The 19,198-nt window shown below is 39.0% G+C and overlaps 1 protein-coding gene across 6 annotated transcripts in view; it reads left to right on the top strand.

Moving 5' to 3' along the window:
* Positions 1–19,198, top strand: part of GPBP1L1 (GC-rich promoter binding protein 1 like 1) — a 55,179-nt gene that overhangs the window by 15,519 nt on the left and 20,462 nt on the right. For all 6 annotated transcript variants that reach the window (XM_067725976.1, XM_067725974.1, XM_067725975.1 and 3 more), the window contains exons 2-5: positions 10,832–11,854; positions 12,448–12,562; positions 14,841–14,970; positions 15,358–15,644. In XM_067725976.1, coding sequence (XP_067582077.1) covers positions 12,503–12,562; positions 14,841–14,970; positions 15,358–15,644 — 477 coding nt within the window. In that variant the 5' untranslated portion in view covers positions 10,832–11,854; positions 12,448–12,502. The remainder of the gene's footprint in view (positions 1–10,831; positions 11,855–12,447; positions 12,563–14,840; positions 14,971–15,357; positions 15,645–19,198) is intronic.

The following is a 19,198-nucleotide window of genomic DNA, read 5'->3' as shown; positions in this document are numbered from 1 at the left end:
CCAGGAACATGTAAACAGTGTAAGCCATTGTGGGTGGTGATTCATAAGTTACTGACCTTTAAGAGTATATTGGTCAGGGTTCTTTGTTGTAGAAAACTGAAATGTTTAGAAGCATGGTTTTGTGTGTTCTTCTACCACAATCAGCTTCATGGGTGATGAACGACATAAGCAACAGTTGGATTTAACTGAAGTGGGACTTTTGGGAGTTGGGTACAGGTCATGGAGAGAAGAGCCAGAGTTGAGGGAGTTACAGTGATGGACTGAGTAATTTAAACTACAGAACTCTGCAGACTAGTCTCACTTTAAATTCATGATAACTTACAAGTGTGAACCCTTATTGTGCTGGGAAACTACGATATCTCCTTTTTCATTGACTCTGCAGCTCCCATTTCATACCCTAACTCTCCTCAAACCTGTAACTCCCTCCTTTCCCTCACCTACCCATTGTCACTCTTAGCTGAAGACTTTTTACTTTGAGAAGATAAAAGCAATCAGAATAGACATTCTAAGCTCTCATTGCAGCAGTACTCAGGTACTCTGCCTTCCCAACTGTCACCATAAACAAAGTATGTGCAAACCTACTGAAAGCTGATCTCTGCTGATGCATCAGATCCCTCTCCTCTTCACCTCCTTAAGAATATTGTTTCAGCAGTTTTCTGCATCATCAGCTGCTTCAGTTTTTTCTTCTTTACTGGGTCATTCCCATCAGTGTACCAAAAACAGTTCTTTCTTTTGACCACACATCTCTTTCTAGCCACTACCCCATTTCTTGGTTCTGTAGCAACACTCTTCAGAAGAATTTTCTGTACTTGCAATCTACAATTCCTTCCTTTTAAACACCCCAAACCAGGCTCTCACTACTGCCCTTATCCAACATGGTCACTGAGAACTTCCACGTTGCTAAATCCAGTGGTCAGTTCTCAGTCTTCCATCTCATTTAATGGCCTTTGATATAGCTGGTCATTCCTACTTTCTGGAAATACATTTCTGCTGCTTAGCTTGAGTCCCCACACTTCCTAAAGTTATAATACACCAAAGTTCCTCTCTGTCTACATTCATTTCTTTGGTGATCCCATCTAGGTCCATGGATTTAAGTGAAATTTCTGTTTCTAGTGTATACCTCTACCATGAACTGTAAATTCATATCTGGCTGCCTACTTAACATCTCCACTTAGATGTCTGATAGGCACTGAAAAGTTAACATGTTCGAAAAGAGTTTCTTTGTCATTATTTGTGGAATCTACAAATTAGTAGAATTCCTAAGAGTTTAGCAAAATGGCTTGATGTGATTTATACCAATAGTAAACGGTATTATCATTTAAAGGAAATGACACAATCGCATAAAAAAATAAAGTATTTAGGAGTAAGCCTACGAAAAAAAGTATGTAAGGTCTTTAGGGAGAAATATTTTAAATTTTATTCAAAGATATTAAAGAATACTTAAGTCGGATATTGACCATGCTCATGATTTAGAAGATTTATCATAAAAACATTCTCCTGGGGCTTCCCTGGTGGCGCAGTGGTTGAGAGTCCGCCTGCCGATGCAGGGGACATGGGTTCGTGCCCCGGTCCGGGAAGATCCCACATGCCGCGGAGCGGCTGGGCCTGTGAGCCATGGCCGCTGAGCCTGCGCGTCCGGAGCCTGTGCTCTGCAACGGGAGAGGCCACAACAGTGAGAGGCCCGTGTACCAAAAAAAAAAAAAATTCTCCTGTATTGATCTAGATTGGTTCATTGGTATTCCAAGCAGTGTCATAACGGCCTCATATCCCCAGTTTGACGTGCTTGTTTTAAATTTTATATGAACGGGCAGAGTGCCAAAATAACCAAGGCCTTTAATGTGTATGTTTGTGGGGAGGCTTTGCCGTACTATATACCAAGATATTATTATAAAGCCATAATTTAGTTAAGACACACATGGTTGTAGTATAGGAATAGACAAATAGACCAATGGAACAGAAGTCTGGAAACAGACCCATACATATATAGAAACAATTTATAATTGAGCTGGCCTTTGGGCAGGGGTGTGTGGCTTATAGGATCTCAGTTCCTCGACCAGGGATTGCACCCAGGCCAGGGCAGTGAAAGCCCGGAATCCTAACCACTAGGCCACCAGGGGACTCCCTGAGCTGGCTTTATAAATCAGTGGAGAAAGAATGATTTGGGACAATTAGTTACTCACGTGGTAAAAAATGAAATTGGACCTGGACCTCATACCGGATACAAATCAGTTCCAACTGATTGATGTCTTAAATGTGAAAGGCAAAACTATAAAACTAAGAAGATAATATAGGTAACTTCTTTGAATCTTAGAGAAGAAAGGCTTTTATACATTAGATGCAAAAATACACATCATAGGTACTTCCCTGGCAGTCCAGTGGTTAAGACTCCACGCTTCTACTGCAGGGGGCACGGGTTTGATCCTTGGTTGGGGAACTAAAATCCCACATACTATGTGACATGGCTGGAAAAAAAAATCATAAAGGAAATGATCAACAGCTTTGACTACATTTTTTTAAAAATTTTATTGTAGTGTAGTTGATTTACAATGTTGTGTTAGTTTCAGGCGTATCAACTACATTTAAAGTAAGAACGTGTGTTCATCAAAAAAATAAAAAACCACGGGGACTTCCCTAGTGGTCCAGTGGGTAAAACACCATGCTCCCAATGCAGGGGGCGGGACCCAGGTTTGATTCCCTGGCCGGGGAACTAGATCCCGCATGCCGCAACTAAGACCAGGCGCAGCCTAAATAAAATCAACAAACTAATTAATTAATATTAAAAAATGTATTTTTAAAAAAACCATGAAGTTGGAAAAGATATATGCAACACTATAATCAGAGGATTGGGGTCTATTGTATTCTCTTATTTCAGATAAGAAAAAGATCAGCTACCAAAAGAATGGTAAAATGATAAGAATAGATGTTTTACCAAAAAACGAAACACAAAGAGATGATAAATAGATTAAATGATGTAAACAAAGACTGCGGTAAGTCATCATTTTATACCCACCAGCAGAGCAGAGAATAACTGGCCATACCTAACTTTGTGAGGGTGTGGAGCATATGGAAATCTAAAAATAACCACTGCCGGTGGTGTAAACTGGTGACCTTATTGGAAAGCAATTTGGCATTACCTTGTGAATTTGAAGATGTAGTACCTATTAGCAATTCCTTCATTTATTTATGCATTCATTCAGCAAATATTTATTGAGTACCAACTATACAAGACAGTGTTCTTTGTGCCTTGGTTCAATGGGAGACAGTTAAAAATAAATTATTTAGATGATCGTTGCTATAGGAAAATGTTACTTAACAGAATGAAAATAGTTCAATATCATGTCACTTCCTGTTTTTCACTTTTATGGATATAAGTTCCAAAAATGCTACATATGGTTTTTTACATCAGTGCCACTCAGTTCTTTTAATCCTTTTAGAGTTACTTACCAAAAATCATTAATCAAAACTTATTTTTATGATCTATTAGCTGAGAACTAGGTTACATCCTTTTTCAATTCTGTGGTATACACAGATTGTAAACTACCTAATTTATGAGATGATGTTACCTAGTCATTGAATTTCTCACTTTATAGGCGATATGCCAAAAGCCTTTATCAAAGAAGGCTTGTCAAATGCCTAAATTATATCTATTACTTTTGTATTTAAAGGCACTTTTTTTATGGAGCCAAAATTAAACAAGATTGGCTAAAAATTAGACACTGCATATTTTGGGGTTTTCCCACAGGTTATTTAAAAAAATATTAGAGCCAAACCTCAGTGGCATTATTAGAGGTAACTTTTGAATTGTTGTGTGTAGTATAGATGGAATAGAAATTTCATTTCATGGTTGAAGGTTATGCTTTTGACAGAAGTAAAATGGCATGTCAACATCTGAAAGGGAGAAATTATTTGAATTGAAAGAAGATTTTTTGTTTGTTTAGTTTTTGTTTTGCTGTTTATAAGTTTAGGCCATTATATCCTAGATTGCATTTCAAGAACATTTGTATTACATAATATGTAGATGTAGGTGTTCTGTTGGGTTTTTTTTGTTTTGTTTTTTTGCAGTACGCGGGCCTCTCACTGTTGTGGCCTCTCCCGTTGCGGAGCACAGGCTCCGGACGCACAGGCTCAGTGGCCATGGCTCACAGGCCCAGCCACTCCGCGGCATGTGGGATCCTCCCGGACCGGGGCACAAACCTGTGTCCCCTGCATCGGCAGGCGGACTCTCAACCACTGCGCCACCAGGGAAGCCCATTGTTCTGTTTTTAAGAGTGCGATTTATTTTGCTAGGAACTTTGTTTTAAGCAGTAGAACTCTTAAAGAGTCTTCGTAAATTAATCAAATATAAGTAGATGGTAGGAATGAGTAAATGTGCAGTGAAATACTGTTGTATGACAGTGCACAAATGAATATGGATTTTAGTATCGAATCTCTCAGCAAAAGTTAATTAAAATGTTTCTTCATGTCGAATAACTATTCAACAGAACGTAAGTCCCCAACATATGTGTATTCAAAGATTTAGTGTTGATCTCTTGGAAGTAAATTTTTAGGACCTTTTCACCCTCAACAACTTGGAATTGTGCAAAGCATGTAGCTGGGACACACATTCTTAATGCAGCTAGGACATGATCTTAGGCACAAGTGAATGAGTCCTCGCTGAGCTTCACAATGGATTGGTATCTCCCAAAATGCTTTACCAGGGACATTGCAATGATTCTGTCACCTAGGTGAAATAATGCTCTATACCTTACCCACATCCTCTGTGCTCTCATCATACTTGCTTACAGAAGCATTCTTTGATGTTAGTAAGGGGACGAAAAAGTGAGATTGTTAAACAAAAATTGTCATCACTCCTGTCACCACATTCTATAATGAGAACACTCCGACATGAATCAAAAGACTTGTAATTTTTCTTCTTAATCCACTTGGGGTAGCACACCATAGTAAGATGGGTGAGAAGGAGAAGGACACTTATGAACCCATCCATGGGAAAGAAGAATTAACACGATGTCTTGACCACAGGTGCCTTCTTATGCAGGTCAGTTTCAGAGAAGTGAGCATATGGAAGTAGAAGGTAGGGAAATTCCTTTCAAACTCTATGTCCACTTACCCCTTTTAGCCAAGATCAGTTGGTATAAGCCTGATAACGTTTTGCAGAAAAAACCTCTTGTGGCTTCTTTGCATTCTTTCCCTTGGCTAGCTGTGGATATGACAGCTCCTTGGAACTTCATGGCTCAGCAGTACATGTTCTGAATTAGTTTTCCCTATGATGGAGTTGGATTTATGGTCATGTTCTTTAAGGTTGTCATGGCTAAGGACATGAGATTGCAGTTTTATTAAGATCAGGAACCATGTACATACTAGCCACATTTTATTGTGTTTTTTTTTCTTACCACAGAAGGGTTTAATTTTTCAAGTCTTTCAGTTTTGCCTGGAAGCCAGCCAGTCTTGGCTAATACAGATAAACAAATAATGAGAGAAATACAAAAAGAAAGAAAAAAAAATGTGTGTGTATGTAAATTAACATCCCTCTTTAGCTTCTTGCTCCATAAAATTTTAAGAAATTTGTTCTACTTTTCTAACTATTGGAGGAATCATTTCATGACTAGAGAGTAACAACCACAGTGTAATTCAGAAAGCAGTGAAGAAAACTTGTGTTCCAGGCCTCACCCAACTGCTTATTAGATGTGTTACCTTGGATAAGTCCCTTAACACATTATAACCTGCCTCAGCTTTTTTTTGTTGTTAATCTCTGAAATGGAGGGCTAACCCAGTGTCAGTGGGAGGAAGGAAGGAAGGATGGATAAAATGTATGTTAGGAGTTGCACAGATCAGTGTTTTAATTAAGAATTCTCCCAGAATAGGACTAAATAACCCATCTGGCTTTGTATTGTTTCACCCACTCTTTGATTAAGAATCAATAAAATAGTAACGTGCTCGTTTTTATATTTGTTGGTTTATTAATCTTCAACATGTGAAGTAGCACAACTTTCATTTTAGAGGTAAAGAAACTGGCAGTTACCCATCAAATTTTGGAATTAAAAGGACAGATCAGTGTTCTTTGGAGTTCTGAGTGGAAATTAATTTTGCTGTGGATTGAGAAATTAATGGGGGAGTGAGAAAATGAAGATACTAGGAGTACACTGCTCTCTGTGGAAGTTTTGTTAAGACTGAAGGGAGGGGGACTTCCCTGGTGGTACAGTGGTTAAGAATCCGCCTGCCAGTGCAGGGCACACGGGTTCGAGCCCTGGTATGGGAAGATCCCACATGCCATGAAGCAGCTAAGCCTGTGCGCCACAACTACTGAGCCTGTGCTCTAGAGCCCACGAGCCACAACTACTGAGCCCACACACCTAGAGCCTGTGCTCCACAACAAAAGAAGCCACTGCAATGAGAAGCCAGCGTACCGCAATGAAGAGTAGCCCCCGCTCGCCACAACTAGAGAAAGCCCGTGCACAAAAACGAAGACCCAAGGCAGCCAAAAATTGAAAATAAATAAATAAATAAAAACTAATTGTAAAAAAAAAAATGGCTGAAAGGAAATGAACCTAAATACCTCGAGGGATATTCAGACTTGAGGAAGGGGTTTTGTTTTAAGTCAGAGAAGTGGGTGTGGTTTTTTTGGTTAATTGAGTGAAACCAGTGTAGATAGAGGTTGGAGTTACCAGTAGTAGATGGTGACACCATTGGACTGTGGAGAAAATGAAAGTTAATGAGATCATGAACACATGTGGAGTGGTAATGAGAGCCTGAAGTAGAGGAGATTGAGGTAAGGTCCCTGGCAGGGACATCCTCTCTAGCAGCTTAATTACAAGGTATAAAACTAGATCATGTTGTGAAGTATCTTGTAGATTGCTGGGTATATGTGGAGTAGCCAAGAAGTCATAGGATTTGTAAAGCTAAGATATTTCACAGATGTTTATGAATGAATGGTTGGATCAAGTATTCAAATAGGCAGTTCTGATACACATGTGCAGGGAGAGAGCAAAAGCACTTAGATAAAACCTGAAAAAGAATGGATGATGTAGAGCATTGTTTATATTTAATATTGACTATTTATATTGACTTAACAACTGCTTTATAATACTGTTTTTAATTGTGGCAAAATACACATAAGATTTACCATTGTAACCATTTTTAGGTATACAGTTTGGTGGCATTAAGTACACTCACAGTGTTTTGCAACCATCATCACTGTCCAGAACTTTTTCATCATCCCAAACATAAACCTTGAATGCATTAAGCAGCCACACTTCCCTCCAGCCCCTAATCTGTTCTCTATGGGTTGGATATTTCATATAAATGGAATCATGTAGTATGTGTTGTTTTGTATATTTGGCATCTTTCACTTAGCTTAATGCTTCCAAGGGTCATCCTTGTTGTAGTATGTATCAGGACTTCATTCCTTTTTATAGCTGAATAATATGCTATTGTATGGATATACCATATTTTGCTTATCTGTTCATCTGTTGATGGGCATTTGAGTTGCTTCTTGTGGCTATTGTAAATAAAGCTGCTGTGAACATTCACTTACATGTGTTTTCATTTCTCTTGGCTATATACCTAGGAATAGAAATGTTAGATCGTATGCTAACTCTGTGTTTAACTTTTTGAGGAACCACCAACTGTTTTCCACAGCATCTGCACCATTTTATATTTCTACCAGCAGTGTATGAGGGTTACAGTTTCTCTGCATTCTTGCTTTATCATAATTTGTAAAAATTAGTTCATTAAACCTTTGAATCCTTACTGAGTGCAAGGCACCATGCTAGATGCTATGTGAATTTCAAAGAAGGGCAAGGCAAGATTTTCTAGAAGCAACAGGTTCTGGGCCTGCTGGGAGTTAGAATCAACATTTATAACTGTCCTGGAAGGAGCAAGTGTTAAGTACTCCTTAACACTTAATTTGAAGGCACAATTAAGGTACCTTGAGGATTTCAGAGAGGGAGTTTACTTGTGGGGAAAGGCTTCTTTCTTTTTTTTTTTTTTTTTTTTTTTTTTTGCGGTACACGGGCCTCTCACTGTTGTGGCCTCTCCCGTTGCGGAGCGCAGGCTCAGTGGCCATGGCTCACGGGCCCAGCCACTCCGCAGCATGTGGGATCTTCCCGGACCGGGGCACGAACCCGTGTCCCCTGCATCGGCAGGCGGACTCTCAACCACCGCGCCACCAGGGAAGCCCCAAAGGCTTATTTCTTGACTATCAGAACAAGAAACTTAAATCCTATTCTGTGGGAAGCCGGAAAACTTCTGAGCAGGTTAGTGATATAATTTGAACCTGGACTCTGGAAGAGAAATCTAGCAGCCAAGAGTAGAGGCTGAGGTCGAGGGTGGAAGAGACTAGTAGTGCCTGTGAAAGCAGTGTTGTGTTGTGTATGTGTGTGTGTGTGTGTGTGTGTGTGTGTTTATTTAGGGCTGCGTTGGGTCTTCGTTGCTGTGCACGGGCTTTCTCTAGTTGTGGCAAGCAGGGGCTACTCTTTGTTGCGGTGCTGGGCCTTCTCATTGAGATAGCTTCTCTTGTTGGCGGAGCATTGGCTCTTAAGCGCGCGGGCTTCAGTAGTTGTGGCTCGTGGGCTCTAGAGCACAGGCTCAGTAGTTGTGGCACATGGGCTTAGTTGTTCCGCGGCATGTGGGATCTTCCCGGATCAGGGCTCGAACCCATGTCCCCTGCACTGGCAGGCGGATTCTTAACCACTGCGCCACCAGGGAAGTCACGTGAGTTTGTTTCTTATTAATCTTTTTCAAAAGAATTATCATTTTTAAACATCATCTCTATTTTTTCTGACCTTTTTTTGCTTCTCTCCTTTCTGTTTCTTTAGATTTGCTTTGTTGCTCTCTTCCTATCATGATAAAAATGTTGGGAAAAGAACAATAAAAATCAGTTTGGTTTTAGTCCTTTTTTTTTTTTTACATTTTTAAAGCTTATATTAAGTATTGCTGTAGCTGTTACAGTGCAAATTTATTCGTAGTGGTTTTTGTCGTTCTATTTAAGGATTTTGAATTTTTCTTTATCAGTGTATCATTTCTCTCACAGTAAGAAATCTCCCATTTTTCCTTAATATTTCTTAATTTTTGATCAAATCCCAGTATGTAACCAGCCTCCATTTATCACCTCTTCCCGTGCATGTGTTCCTTCCTAACCACATACAAATTGTAACAACTGTGCAAGGCACCTTGCTGCGTGGAATCCCTCAACCTATTTGGCCGTGTCCCTCTGCCAGGGTGTCCACCTCATTCCACCTGAGGCTCTCACACTCTGCATTAGGCTGTCCTCGTACTGGGACATTGACCTTACGTTGCCCAACAGTCCTGACATCCCGCACAGGACTGCTGCCGTACACACATTTCGCTATCCTTCCACCCCATGTAGACACCCTGATTATGCCCCAGCACCCTGCTCTGGCCTTGAGCTCCCCCTTTGAGGACTTTACCTTGCCTGACCCCACCTAATGGCTTCGGACAGGATTTCTTCAAGAAGGGAAAGGAGAGCGGGCACTGCAAGAGAAAGTTGTTTCCTGATTTAACATAGCATAGTTAGAGAACACAGACTGTTTTCTTCTTTGGAACTAATTGAGATTTCTTTTAACTAGTATAAGGTCAGTTTTTAAAACTATTCCATGTGCGCTGAAGGAATATATATACTCTGCATGGTTGATATGTGTGTGTGTGTGTATATATATATGTATGTATGTATTATATGTATATTAAAAAAATGTAGAGAACAAGTGAATAGTCATATACCCATCATTCAGCTTAATAATGTATTACAGATACAATTGAAGCCCTCTGGAACCTTTTTTTGATTCCTTTCCCATTGTTTCCCCAAAGAGGTATTTACTGTTCTGAATTTAGTATTTCTTAAACATGAATTAATTATATGAGAAATACTCTGTAAACTAGAATACCAGTGTAGACCAGAATTGCCCACAGATGCAAGCATTCTCTCATATCAGAAAACTTTCTAGGGACTTCCCTGGTGGTCCAGTGGTTAAGAATCCGCCTTCCAATGCAGGGGACACGGGTTTGATCCCTGGTCAGGGAACTAAGATCCCACGTGCCATGGGGCAACTAATCCTGTGTGCTGCAACTACTGAGCCCGCTCTGGAGCCGGTGTGCCACAGCGAAGAGCCCGCACACTGCAACGAAAGATCCCACATACCACAGTGAAGATCCTGCGTGCCGCAACTAAGACCTGACGCAGCCAAATAAATAAATAAATAAATATTTTTTAATCTATTACAAAAAAGAAAGAAAGAAAGAAAACTTCCTAGTCTTTGGAAGAATGTTGGGAATTTGCCAAAGAAGTATTTGTGTTACCTCTTACTGCATATTTTAAGTCAGAGCATAAGCACTTAAGTCTTTTAATTGATAAGTAGGTATCTAAAAATATGTAAATACATGAGGAATGCTATGACGGATGTCTGGTTTTTACGCATCTGTCTGTGGTTAGTACTAAACAATTAGATAGTTGACTGTGGTAATAACCAGTAAGTTATAACTCTTTGACCACTTATGGCAAGCTATTCCATATATGAGAGAAAATCTAAATCTAACAGACTAATTTGCATGTCTGAATTACCTTTGATAGCTAACTGGAGAAACTGTTATTTAAAAAGTATATTCCTTCAGATGACTTTTCTAAAATCCTTTAAAAATCTTTAAAATAATTTTAGCCAGTTATGTTGTTGCTATAGATTAATGTCTAAATTGGACTTAAGAGTTTTGTCTCCTAGACCTTTGTCTCTGAGATCGATCATTTGACCATGTCTCACTTTAGCATTTATATATAGTAATTTTGCCTCTTGTGATATATGTTGTTTTGTTTTTTCATTTATAGTGATAGATTCCTGTGGCCTTTAAAATGATTGAATAACGATGGACATGAATGCAAAGTGACTTCTCTACTGAAGCAGAAGATTCTTATTACCTTCCATTAACTCAGCTTAGTCTTCAAGAAGGGGCAGAACGAGTGAAATACAGAAAACTGAAGAGAAGAAAACCTCAGTTTGGAACTTTCTCCATGACTGTTCCTTAAGCCCTATCTTTCTACTTGTTTTAATTTTGCTGTGAATTTATAAATAGTGAAGACCAAAGAAATAGAAGAAACATTTGAGAGCTTTATACTAAGAAATTTGCCTTGAGAGCTGCTATTCTTAGGAGGGAAAAGCATATCAAGTTCCTGTCTGATTTTTTGTTTGTTTTAAACAGGTTTCTTATGTCCTTAGATTTTGAAGGATAAGTCAAGTATAAATACATACCTACACACTATTTTTAGCAGCTGTGAAAGAATAATGAGATTTGTAAATTAAGGGCTTTGTAATGTGGATGTTTTGCTACTAGAGTTGATTACTCAGAAGATCTTTTATAGCTCTTCAGTGTTTTATTTTTGATCTATCACTTCAATGATATTATTTGCCCAAACAAAAGTCCATCTGTCTTTCTAAGCTATGACCTTTTTGTGAACAGTGTTTGCATTCAATGTGCAAATGTCCATGTATTATCTATTTAAGCAACATCATAGGGCCATCACTCAAGGAAGTTGAATGAGGTGAACATTGATATAGCTCTTTCCCCTTCCCCCTATTTTTTAAATGTAACAAATACTTTTTATGTTCCCCTCCCCCTTCCCCTTTCCCCTTTCCCCTTTTGGAAACGTGTCAGGATCTAGATAGTTTAAGATGAGCAATTGAGGGGACTGAGAAATTGATCCACACAGAGCCTGGCTTCTTTGTGCTTCATCATAAGGTGTGCTGCCGGCCAGCCTAATTTTAAGTACCCTTTTAACAAGAGAACCTCGTGGAAATCCAGCCGGCAGACTCAAGGAGTTCAGGAAACAGGACCACAGAGGTTACGCTCTGGGGTGAGTATTCTCCTGTGTCTAACTTGGAAGAAGATTGTGTATGTATATGTATCATGGAAAATATCTACTGCTTTCTTACATATTATACTTTGGAGACTATCAGTGGGGTGGTTTGGAGACACCAACAGATGGATCTCTCAGGAAAACTGATTCTAACTGATGTTTTGAAGAAATTAATGTGAACTAAATAGAAAAACTCTTGAGAGGTTGTATCCTCCATCTCTAGGAAGATCTTTTCTACTGCTTTTGCCTGAAGTTACCTGAAGCAGATTAATCTTTTTTCATAAGTATCTGTAGTTTTAAGTAGTTGTTTATTCTTAAGGTTCTTCTGCTATAACACAAGAATTCATTAGCTTCTGTCATATAACTTCCAGGTCTGTGACCCACTCTTCTGTTTGTGTTTTTCATGGTTATATATTCACAGACTGTTGTTTTTGTTTATAACTTCTCTGATGTATGGGGCCTGATGAGTACTCTAGAAAGGCTCAGAGAGCAAGTCTTTCTATAAAAGGGGGACCTTAAAGTAATCACAGACTCTTTACTTGATATCAGGTTCTTGCAAGAATAAGTGATTTCAGTTTTCTCATTTTCAGATCCTGGCCATGAGGTTGGATGCCTCACCTTGTTGAAAAGAGACACTGGACCTAAATGGCGCAGCATGACTTTGTTCCTGCTTGGCTAAATTTCTCAACACCACAGTCAGCTAAGGTACTGTTCTCCATTCTAGTAACTATCCAAATACCAGTTCTTTTCATCCCCATCTTGTCTGTGGCCTCTGTTTTACAATCTAGTTGTTTTTTTGTGTATTCAGCCTTGCCTGGGGATTTTACATACGTTTTCAATAAACTTAACTATCTTTCTTTTAATAGGGTATATAAATAATTAGGCAGTGCAAGTCAGTGTGTACCCTGCTACTGCCAGGTGTTCTGTTTATTTCATGTTAAGCTTTTCTCATTGTGTGGCACACTTAAGACTGCCTATATTAGCTGCAGGAACACTTCAGTTTGGGGGGGAAATGGATCTTCAGGATGAATGCACATTTGTCTAAAGTAGTAGATGAGGAGGAAAAAGGATAGACAGTGATTGACTACTACATGGCTCTCAGATTAAATCTTAGAAATTCTTTTTTAGAAACAATAATCTACTTAATGATTTCAGGGAAAATGTATGTTGCGTTAAGGGTAAAGACAAATGGAATATATTATTGTTAAAGGAAACCTTTAGGAAGCTAGTAAACTTAAAAATTCTTCCCATTTTGCCAACTAATAGAGGAGGGAGAAAGTTGATAGGTAGTCTCAGAAAAAAGCATACCTTCCCTATTTTTAGATGTGAATTTTGGGAAGATGTTCCTGGTCTGTCTAGACCCACAACCCTTTGCTCTAATCTTCATTTTGAATTGCCCTTGTGAAGTTCCCCAAATCTCATAATTGACATAATCTGACCCAAGCGTTGGGCGTGGTGGGCCTGAGGGGTTCGGTGTGGGATCCTAGGAAAGCGTTTAAATGTATGCACATCTTATACCTGCAAAGGATGATTGATTTAGCACAATGAACAATTGATTTAGCACAGTGAACTCAGTAAAAAGAATGAGGAAATATGATTTAAATATTTCCATTTTATAATAAGCAAATTTGTGTGGTATTAGCATAAGGATAGACAGATAAAGCAATGGAATAGGATAGACAATTCAAAAATAGTCCTATACAGTTGATTTTTGACTAAAGTGCCAAGGTAATTCAATGCAGAAGTGATAGTCTTTTTAACAAGTGGTTCTAGAACTGGATATCTATGTGGGGGTGGGAGGGAGAGCCTCAACCTTTACATCATATCATACATAAAAATTAACTTGAGGGCTTCCCTGGTGGCGCAGTGGTTGAGAGTCCGCCTGCCGATGCAGGGGACACGGGTTCGTGCCCCGGTCCGGGAAGATCCCGCATGCCGCGGAGCAGCTAGGCCCGTGAGCCATGACCGCTGACCCTGTGCGTCTGGAGCCTGTGCTCCGCAACAGGAAAGGCCACAACAGTGAGAGGCCCGCGTACTGCAAAAAAAAAAAAAAAAAAAAAAAAATTAACTTGAAATGGATTATAACCTAAATTAAAGAGCTGAAATCCATAAAGCTTTCAGAAGAAAGAAGAAAATCTTTGTAACCCACTAGAATGGCTGAAATAAAAAAGACTGACAGACGGCGTGTTGGTGAGGATATTAATAATAAGGAAATAGATGTGAAGATGTCTCTACCCCAACCTATAGTTCTCCTGTAAGCCCTTGTCAAATGTATCCATGCTTTTCATGGTTTTTTTAGACTTTGGTTTCTATCATATGAGACTGAAGACTGTTATAGAATGCAACTATTTGGAATAGGAAGGGACATCAGAATTCATCTATAATAAGTGTTTCTCAAAGTGCTCCTTTTTAGTTGTGTAACCTCAGAGACTTATTCTCCCTGACCTCTTTCCTTATATGGAAATAGTAAAATGGGGATGATGCCAAATTATAGTCTTGTTATGAGTATTAATGTTTGGAAGTAAGTGTTTTATAAAACTATAAAAACTCCTGTGGGGTTGTTAATGGCCTGCCAAGGTGGGATTTAACTGTTCCTTTGTCTTCAGTTCGAGAGTAATTTACACAAATAATAAATCTATTTAGAGCAAGCATCTTGCTTTTCCTTTCAAGATTAACAACATTTTTAAGTGTAAAGTTTTGGAGCTTATTCTTTTGGATATTGACAGGGTTTTTTTCCCCTCTCATGCAAATAATTGAAGTAGCTGCTTTTTCTCCCTATTAATTCAGTTAATGATTGAATATGTAACATAGGGCTTCTCTAACTCAGAGGACTGCGGTACCCTTAACTGTGTTCTATATGCTCAAAATAGGGGTTTCTGCCATAAATATTACCTGTATTCTAAAAACCCGATGTAAAACTTAAGATACTGAAAGAGACTGATATGTACTTACCTGTTTGCTTCTCTGTACTTTATCATCTTAGTCACCTACAGCCACCTTCGAAAAACACGGAGAGCACCTACCCCGAGGAGATGGTAGATTTGGAGTAAGCCGTCGTCGACATAATTCCTCTGATGGCTTTTTTAACAATGGACCTCTACGAACGACAGGAGGTAAGACATACCCAACTTCCATGACTATATAAGCTACTCAGCAAGCCCAAGCTGAGGGTGCATGTCCATAATCTTGGAATAATGATCTTTTGTAAACATAATACTCAGTTAGATCCTCCAGTAGTCATTACTCAACTATATTGGCTTTCTAACATTCTCAGGTTCTCTTAAGTCATTTATTCAGTTGAAGAACTCATACAGAAATTACATTAAAACAGAAAGTTGTATCTTCTGCCTTTTTTGTATGTGAACTTACTCTTTTATTAAAAAGGTCCCCCGAAGGGCTTTGGCAATACCTTAAGTTATATCAGGAAGCATCTGGCCCAGTTGTTTCTGAATTTTCAGGAAGCAAACACTCTAATGTGTTACTTTTCCTTACTATTTCAGATTCCTGGCACCAGCCCTCCCTGTTCCGGCACGATTCCGTGGACTCTGGTGTCTCTAAGGGGGCATATGCTGGAATCACAGGGAACCTATCTGGTTGGCACGGCTCTTCCCGAGGTCACGATGGCATGAGCCAGCGTAGTGGGGGTGGCACAGGGAACCATCGCCACTGGAATGGCAGCTTCCACTCCCGGAAAGGCTGTGCCTTTCAGGAAAAGCCACCTACAGAGATTAGGGAAGAGAAGAAAGATGATAAGGTAGAAAAGTTGCAGTTTGAAGAAGACGACTTTGTAAGTATGAAGATTTAGTTGTATACGTAAAACCTGACAAATGATTCTTATATATAAAACCGTGTTAGTAATGAGAACATTTCAGAAAGTACTAAAAAGGGAGTCCCTAAGTTTAGACTTTTAGTGTTTTTAGGAAGGACAAGGAAGGAGCTGGTTAGTATGATGATGATGACCAAAATTCCTGTGTAACTTTTAGCAAGTCTTCATATTTTTTCATCTTTTTGCCTTTGGAATTCTTATTTTTCTTTAAGCTTTATAAGGTTCAGTATTCAGATATGTTTATGTAAAACTATATTCTTGAATGTTAAATTGCTTTCTCCAACTATCATAAGAGGGGGTTTTTTGTCTTGATTTTGCCCTCTCATATAAAACAATTGTGGTAAGTTCAGAAACATGCAGTTAGGAGTATTTTAGCTGTTGCCTGTACATTCAGTAAAACTTGATGCTATTGTGTGTTGAATTATATGCCTTTTTTTTTTTTGAATTATATGCCTTTTGACCTGTAAACCAAAAGTAGAGTTTTTGTGCACCTTAAAAAAGTTTAATAATACATTTTACTTAACCAAATATGTCCAAATTATTATTCTAACCTGTAGCCATTATCTTTAAATTAATGAGATAATTAACATTATTTGTTGTACTACATCTTCAAAATCCTTTGTGCATTTTATAATTGTAGCACATCTTAATACAGACGGCACACGTTCCAAGTGCCCAGCAACCACACGTGGCTAGTGGCAATCCTATTAGGTAGTGCAACTTGTTATTTTTAAGTAGCACATTAGATAAGCCAGTCACTTTTATGACAGCTATTTTATGTTATCAAAACCAACTAAAGAGTAAAATTAGGCATCAGCCCCTCTTCTCCCAAGTCTAGCAAATGACCTGGGGGCTCTTAATTTAAATGTCATTTATCAAAGTAAATTCCTATCCCCAGGTGCCTATCCTTTAAAACTTTATTATGGAAAAGTCTGTAATACACCAATACATTAAATATTTGTCCAGAATGTCCTAAGTACTCAGTAGTCGAAAAATGACTACAACACTAAATTATAACGTGGATTATTTATTCAGTAAACTTATAAGTTATCAGTTCTGTGGCATTCCCAGTGGGAAATTAATTGACAATGGAAAGAAAAATGTTAAGGCAGCATTATCCACCTGCTAAGTGATCTAAAGGGAAGTTTGCTGTCACGTCAAACCTGAACAAGGTCATTAAGGGCAAGTTTATTTTGTGTTTATGCTTTAAAAAAAAATTTATTTATTTATGGCTAAGTGGGGTGCTTGTTGCTGCGCACGGGCTTTCTCTAGTTGCAGAGAGCGGGGCCTACTCTTTGTTGCAGTGCACAGGCTTCTTGTTGCAGTGGCTTCTCTTGTTGCAGAACACAGGCTCTAGGCGCGCGGGCTTCAGTAGTTGTGGCTCGCAGGCTCAAGAGCGCAGACTTACTGGTTGTGGTGCACCGGCTTAGCTGCTCCGCGGCATGTGGGATCTTCCCAGAACAGGGCTCGAACCCATGTCCCCTGCATTGGCAGGTGGACTCCCAATCACTGCGCCACTGGGAAAGCCTTGTGTTTATGCTTTTATGAAATATTCTGAGTGTACATAAAAGTCTGGAGAAAACCGTCAAGTACGCACACAACCTAGCTTTGTGAAATATTGACATTTTGCCCAATATGCTCTATACCATTCTTTTACAAAAGAGGCAAGATATCATAGATACAGTTAAAGCTTCCCTAATCATATTCTCCTAACGTTCCCCTAGAGGTAATCACCATTTTGATTTTAATGTTTTATCATCCTCATGTATGTTTTGATAAATTTTTACTATATGAATGTATCTGTAGACAATCTATAATATCATTTTGCCTGATTTTGATCTTTATATGAATACTGTCATATTGTAGTTCTCTTTTATTTGCTTAAAATTGTTTGAGATTTGTCTGTATTGATACATAGGGCTCTAGATCAGTGGTTCTCAATCCAGGAGCAAGTTTGCCTCCTTCAGAGCACATTTGGCAATATCTAGAGAAATTTTGGTTGTCACACCTGGGGATAGTGCTATTAGCATCTAGTATGTAGAGATCAGAGATGTTGCTAAACTTCCTGCAATGCACAGGACAGCCCCATAACAAAGAACCAGCCCAAAATGTCAGTAGTGCCATGGTTGGGAAACCCTGCTCTATATCTTTCTCACTGCTGTATAGTAAATATTCTGTGGTGTGAATATACTAGGTTTATTTATCCATCTTCCTGTTGACAGACATTTAGGTTGTTAAAGATCTTGTTTTGGAGATAAATCTAAAGGACAGGAACCATGGCATTGTAACTAGAGAAAGAAGGGTCAAAAATAAGATTTTTATCCAAAGGGAATTGATGAATAATAAGTAAGTAATTTGAAAAGGAAAAACAGGAGGAGCAGAATTGGAGGATAGAAGATAAAGACGTCTTGGTACCAAAGAGATGGGTGAGATCAACCGGAGGTGTGCACATGGAAATAGAGATAGTAGTTGAGGTTTATGGTTGGACAGAATCACCCAAGGAAAGTAATATATTCAGAGAGGAAGCTTAGAGCAGAACCTGTGGAATAGCAGTAAGGGAGATTAAGAAGTGATTGGTTGAAAAAGAATGGGGTTTATCAAGAAAGAGTAGTTAGTCAAAAATAACAAAAGGTATTTGAGGACCTAATTGTTTACAGTAGGTTTTCTACGTTTCTTGTTTTTTCCCCATACTCTACATTGTATAATTAGAAAGTTATTTTTTGTTTTAAAATAGTATTAGTTTAATGTAATTAACAGTCCTATATTTGTACCTTGGACAAGTAATAACCCTAATTTCCCCTGAGTTGTTGGATGGTAATGTCTACCTTGCAACATTGTAGTAAGGAATAAAGATCACATTTGTTGGGACTTCCTGGTGGCGCAGTGGTTGGGAATCCACCTGCCAGTGTGGGGGACACAGGTTCGATCCCTGGTCTGGGAAGATCCCACATGCCGCGGAGCAACTAGGCCCATGTGTCACAACTATTAAGCCTGTGTGCCACAACTACTGAAGCCCGTGAGCCTAGAGCCCATGCTCCGCAACAAGAGAAGCCACTGAAATGAGAAGCCCACAAGCGCAATGAAGAGTAGCCCCTGCTCGCCACAACTAGAGAAAGCCCATGCGCAGCAACAAAGACCCAACACAGCCAAAGATAAATAAATTAATTAATTTTTTTAAAAAAAGATCATATATGTTAAATGATGTATGCAAAACATTTAGCATGACAGAGTTGTTTTTTGTTTTTTATTTGGCTTTGCCGGGTCTTAGTTGTGGCACATGGGATCTTTAGTTGCTGCACGCATGATCTTTTTAGTTGCGGTATATGAACTCTTAGTTGTGGCATGTGGGATCTAGTTCCCTGACCAGGGATCGAACCTGGGCCCCCTGCATTGGGAGCGTGGTGTCTTAGCCACTGTACCAACCAGGGAAGTCCAGGGTTTTTAATATTTTTTATTTTTTTTTTATTTATTTTTTAAAAATGGCCACTCTGGGAGGCATGCAGAAAGAAATGTGT

The sequence above is a fragment of the Pseudorca crassidens genome, chromosome 2, assembly GCF_039906515.1.
Source record: "Pseudorca crassidens isolate mPseCra1 chromosome 2, mPseCra1.hap1, whole genome shotgun sequence".
Classification (NCBI taxonomy): Eukaryota; Metazoa; Chordata; class Mammalia; order Artiodactyla; family Delphinidae; genus Pseudorca; species Pseudorca crassidens.
The sequence above is the reverse complement of the archived record's forward strand: the minus strand, read 5'-3'. Positions and strand labels throughout refer to the sequence as shown.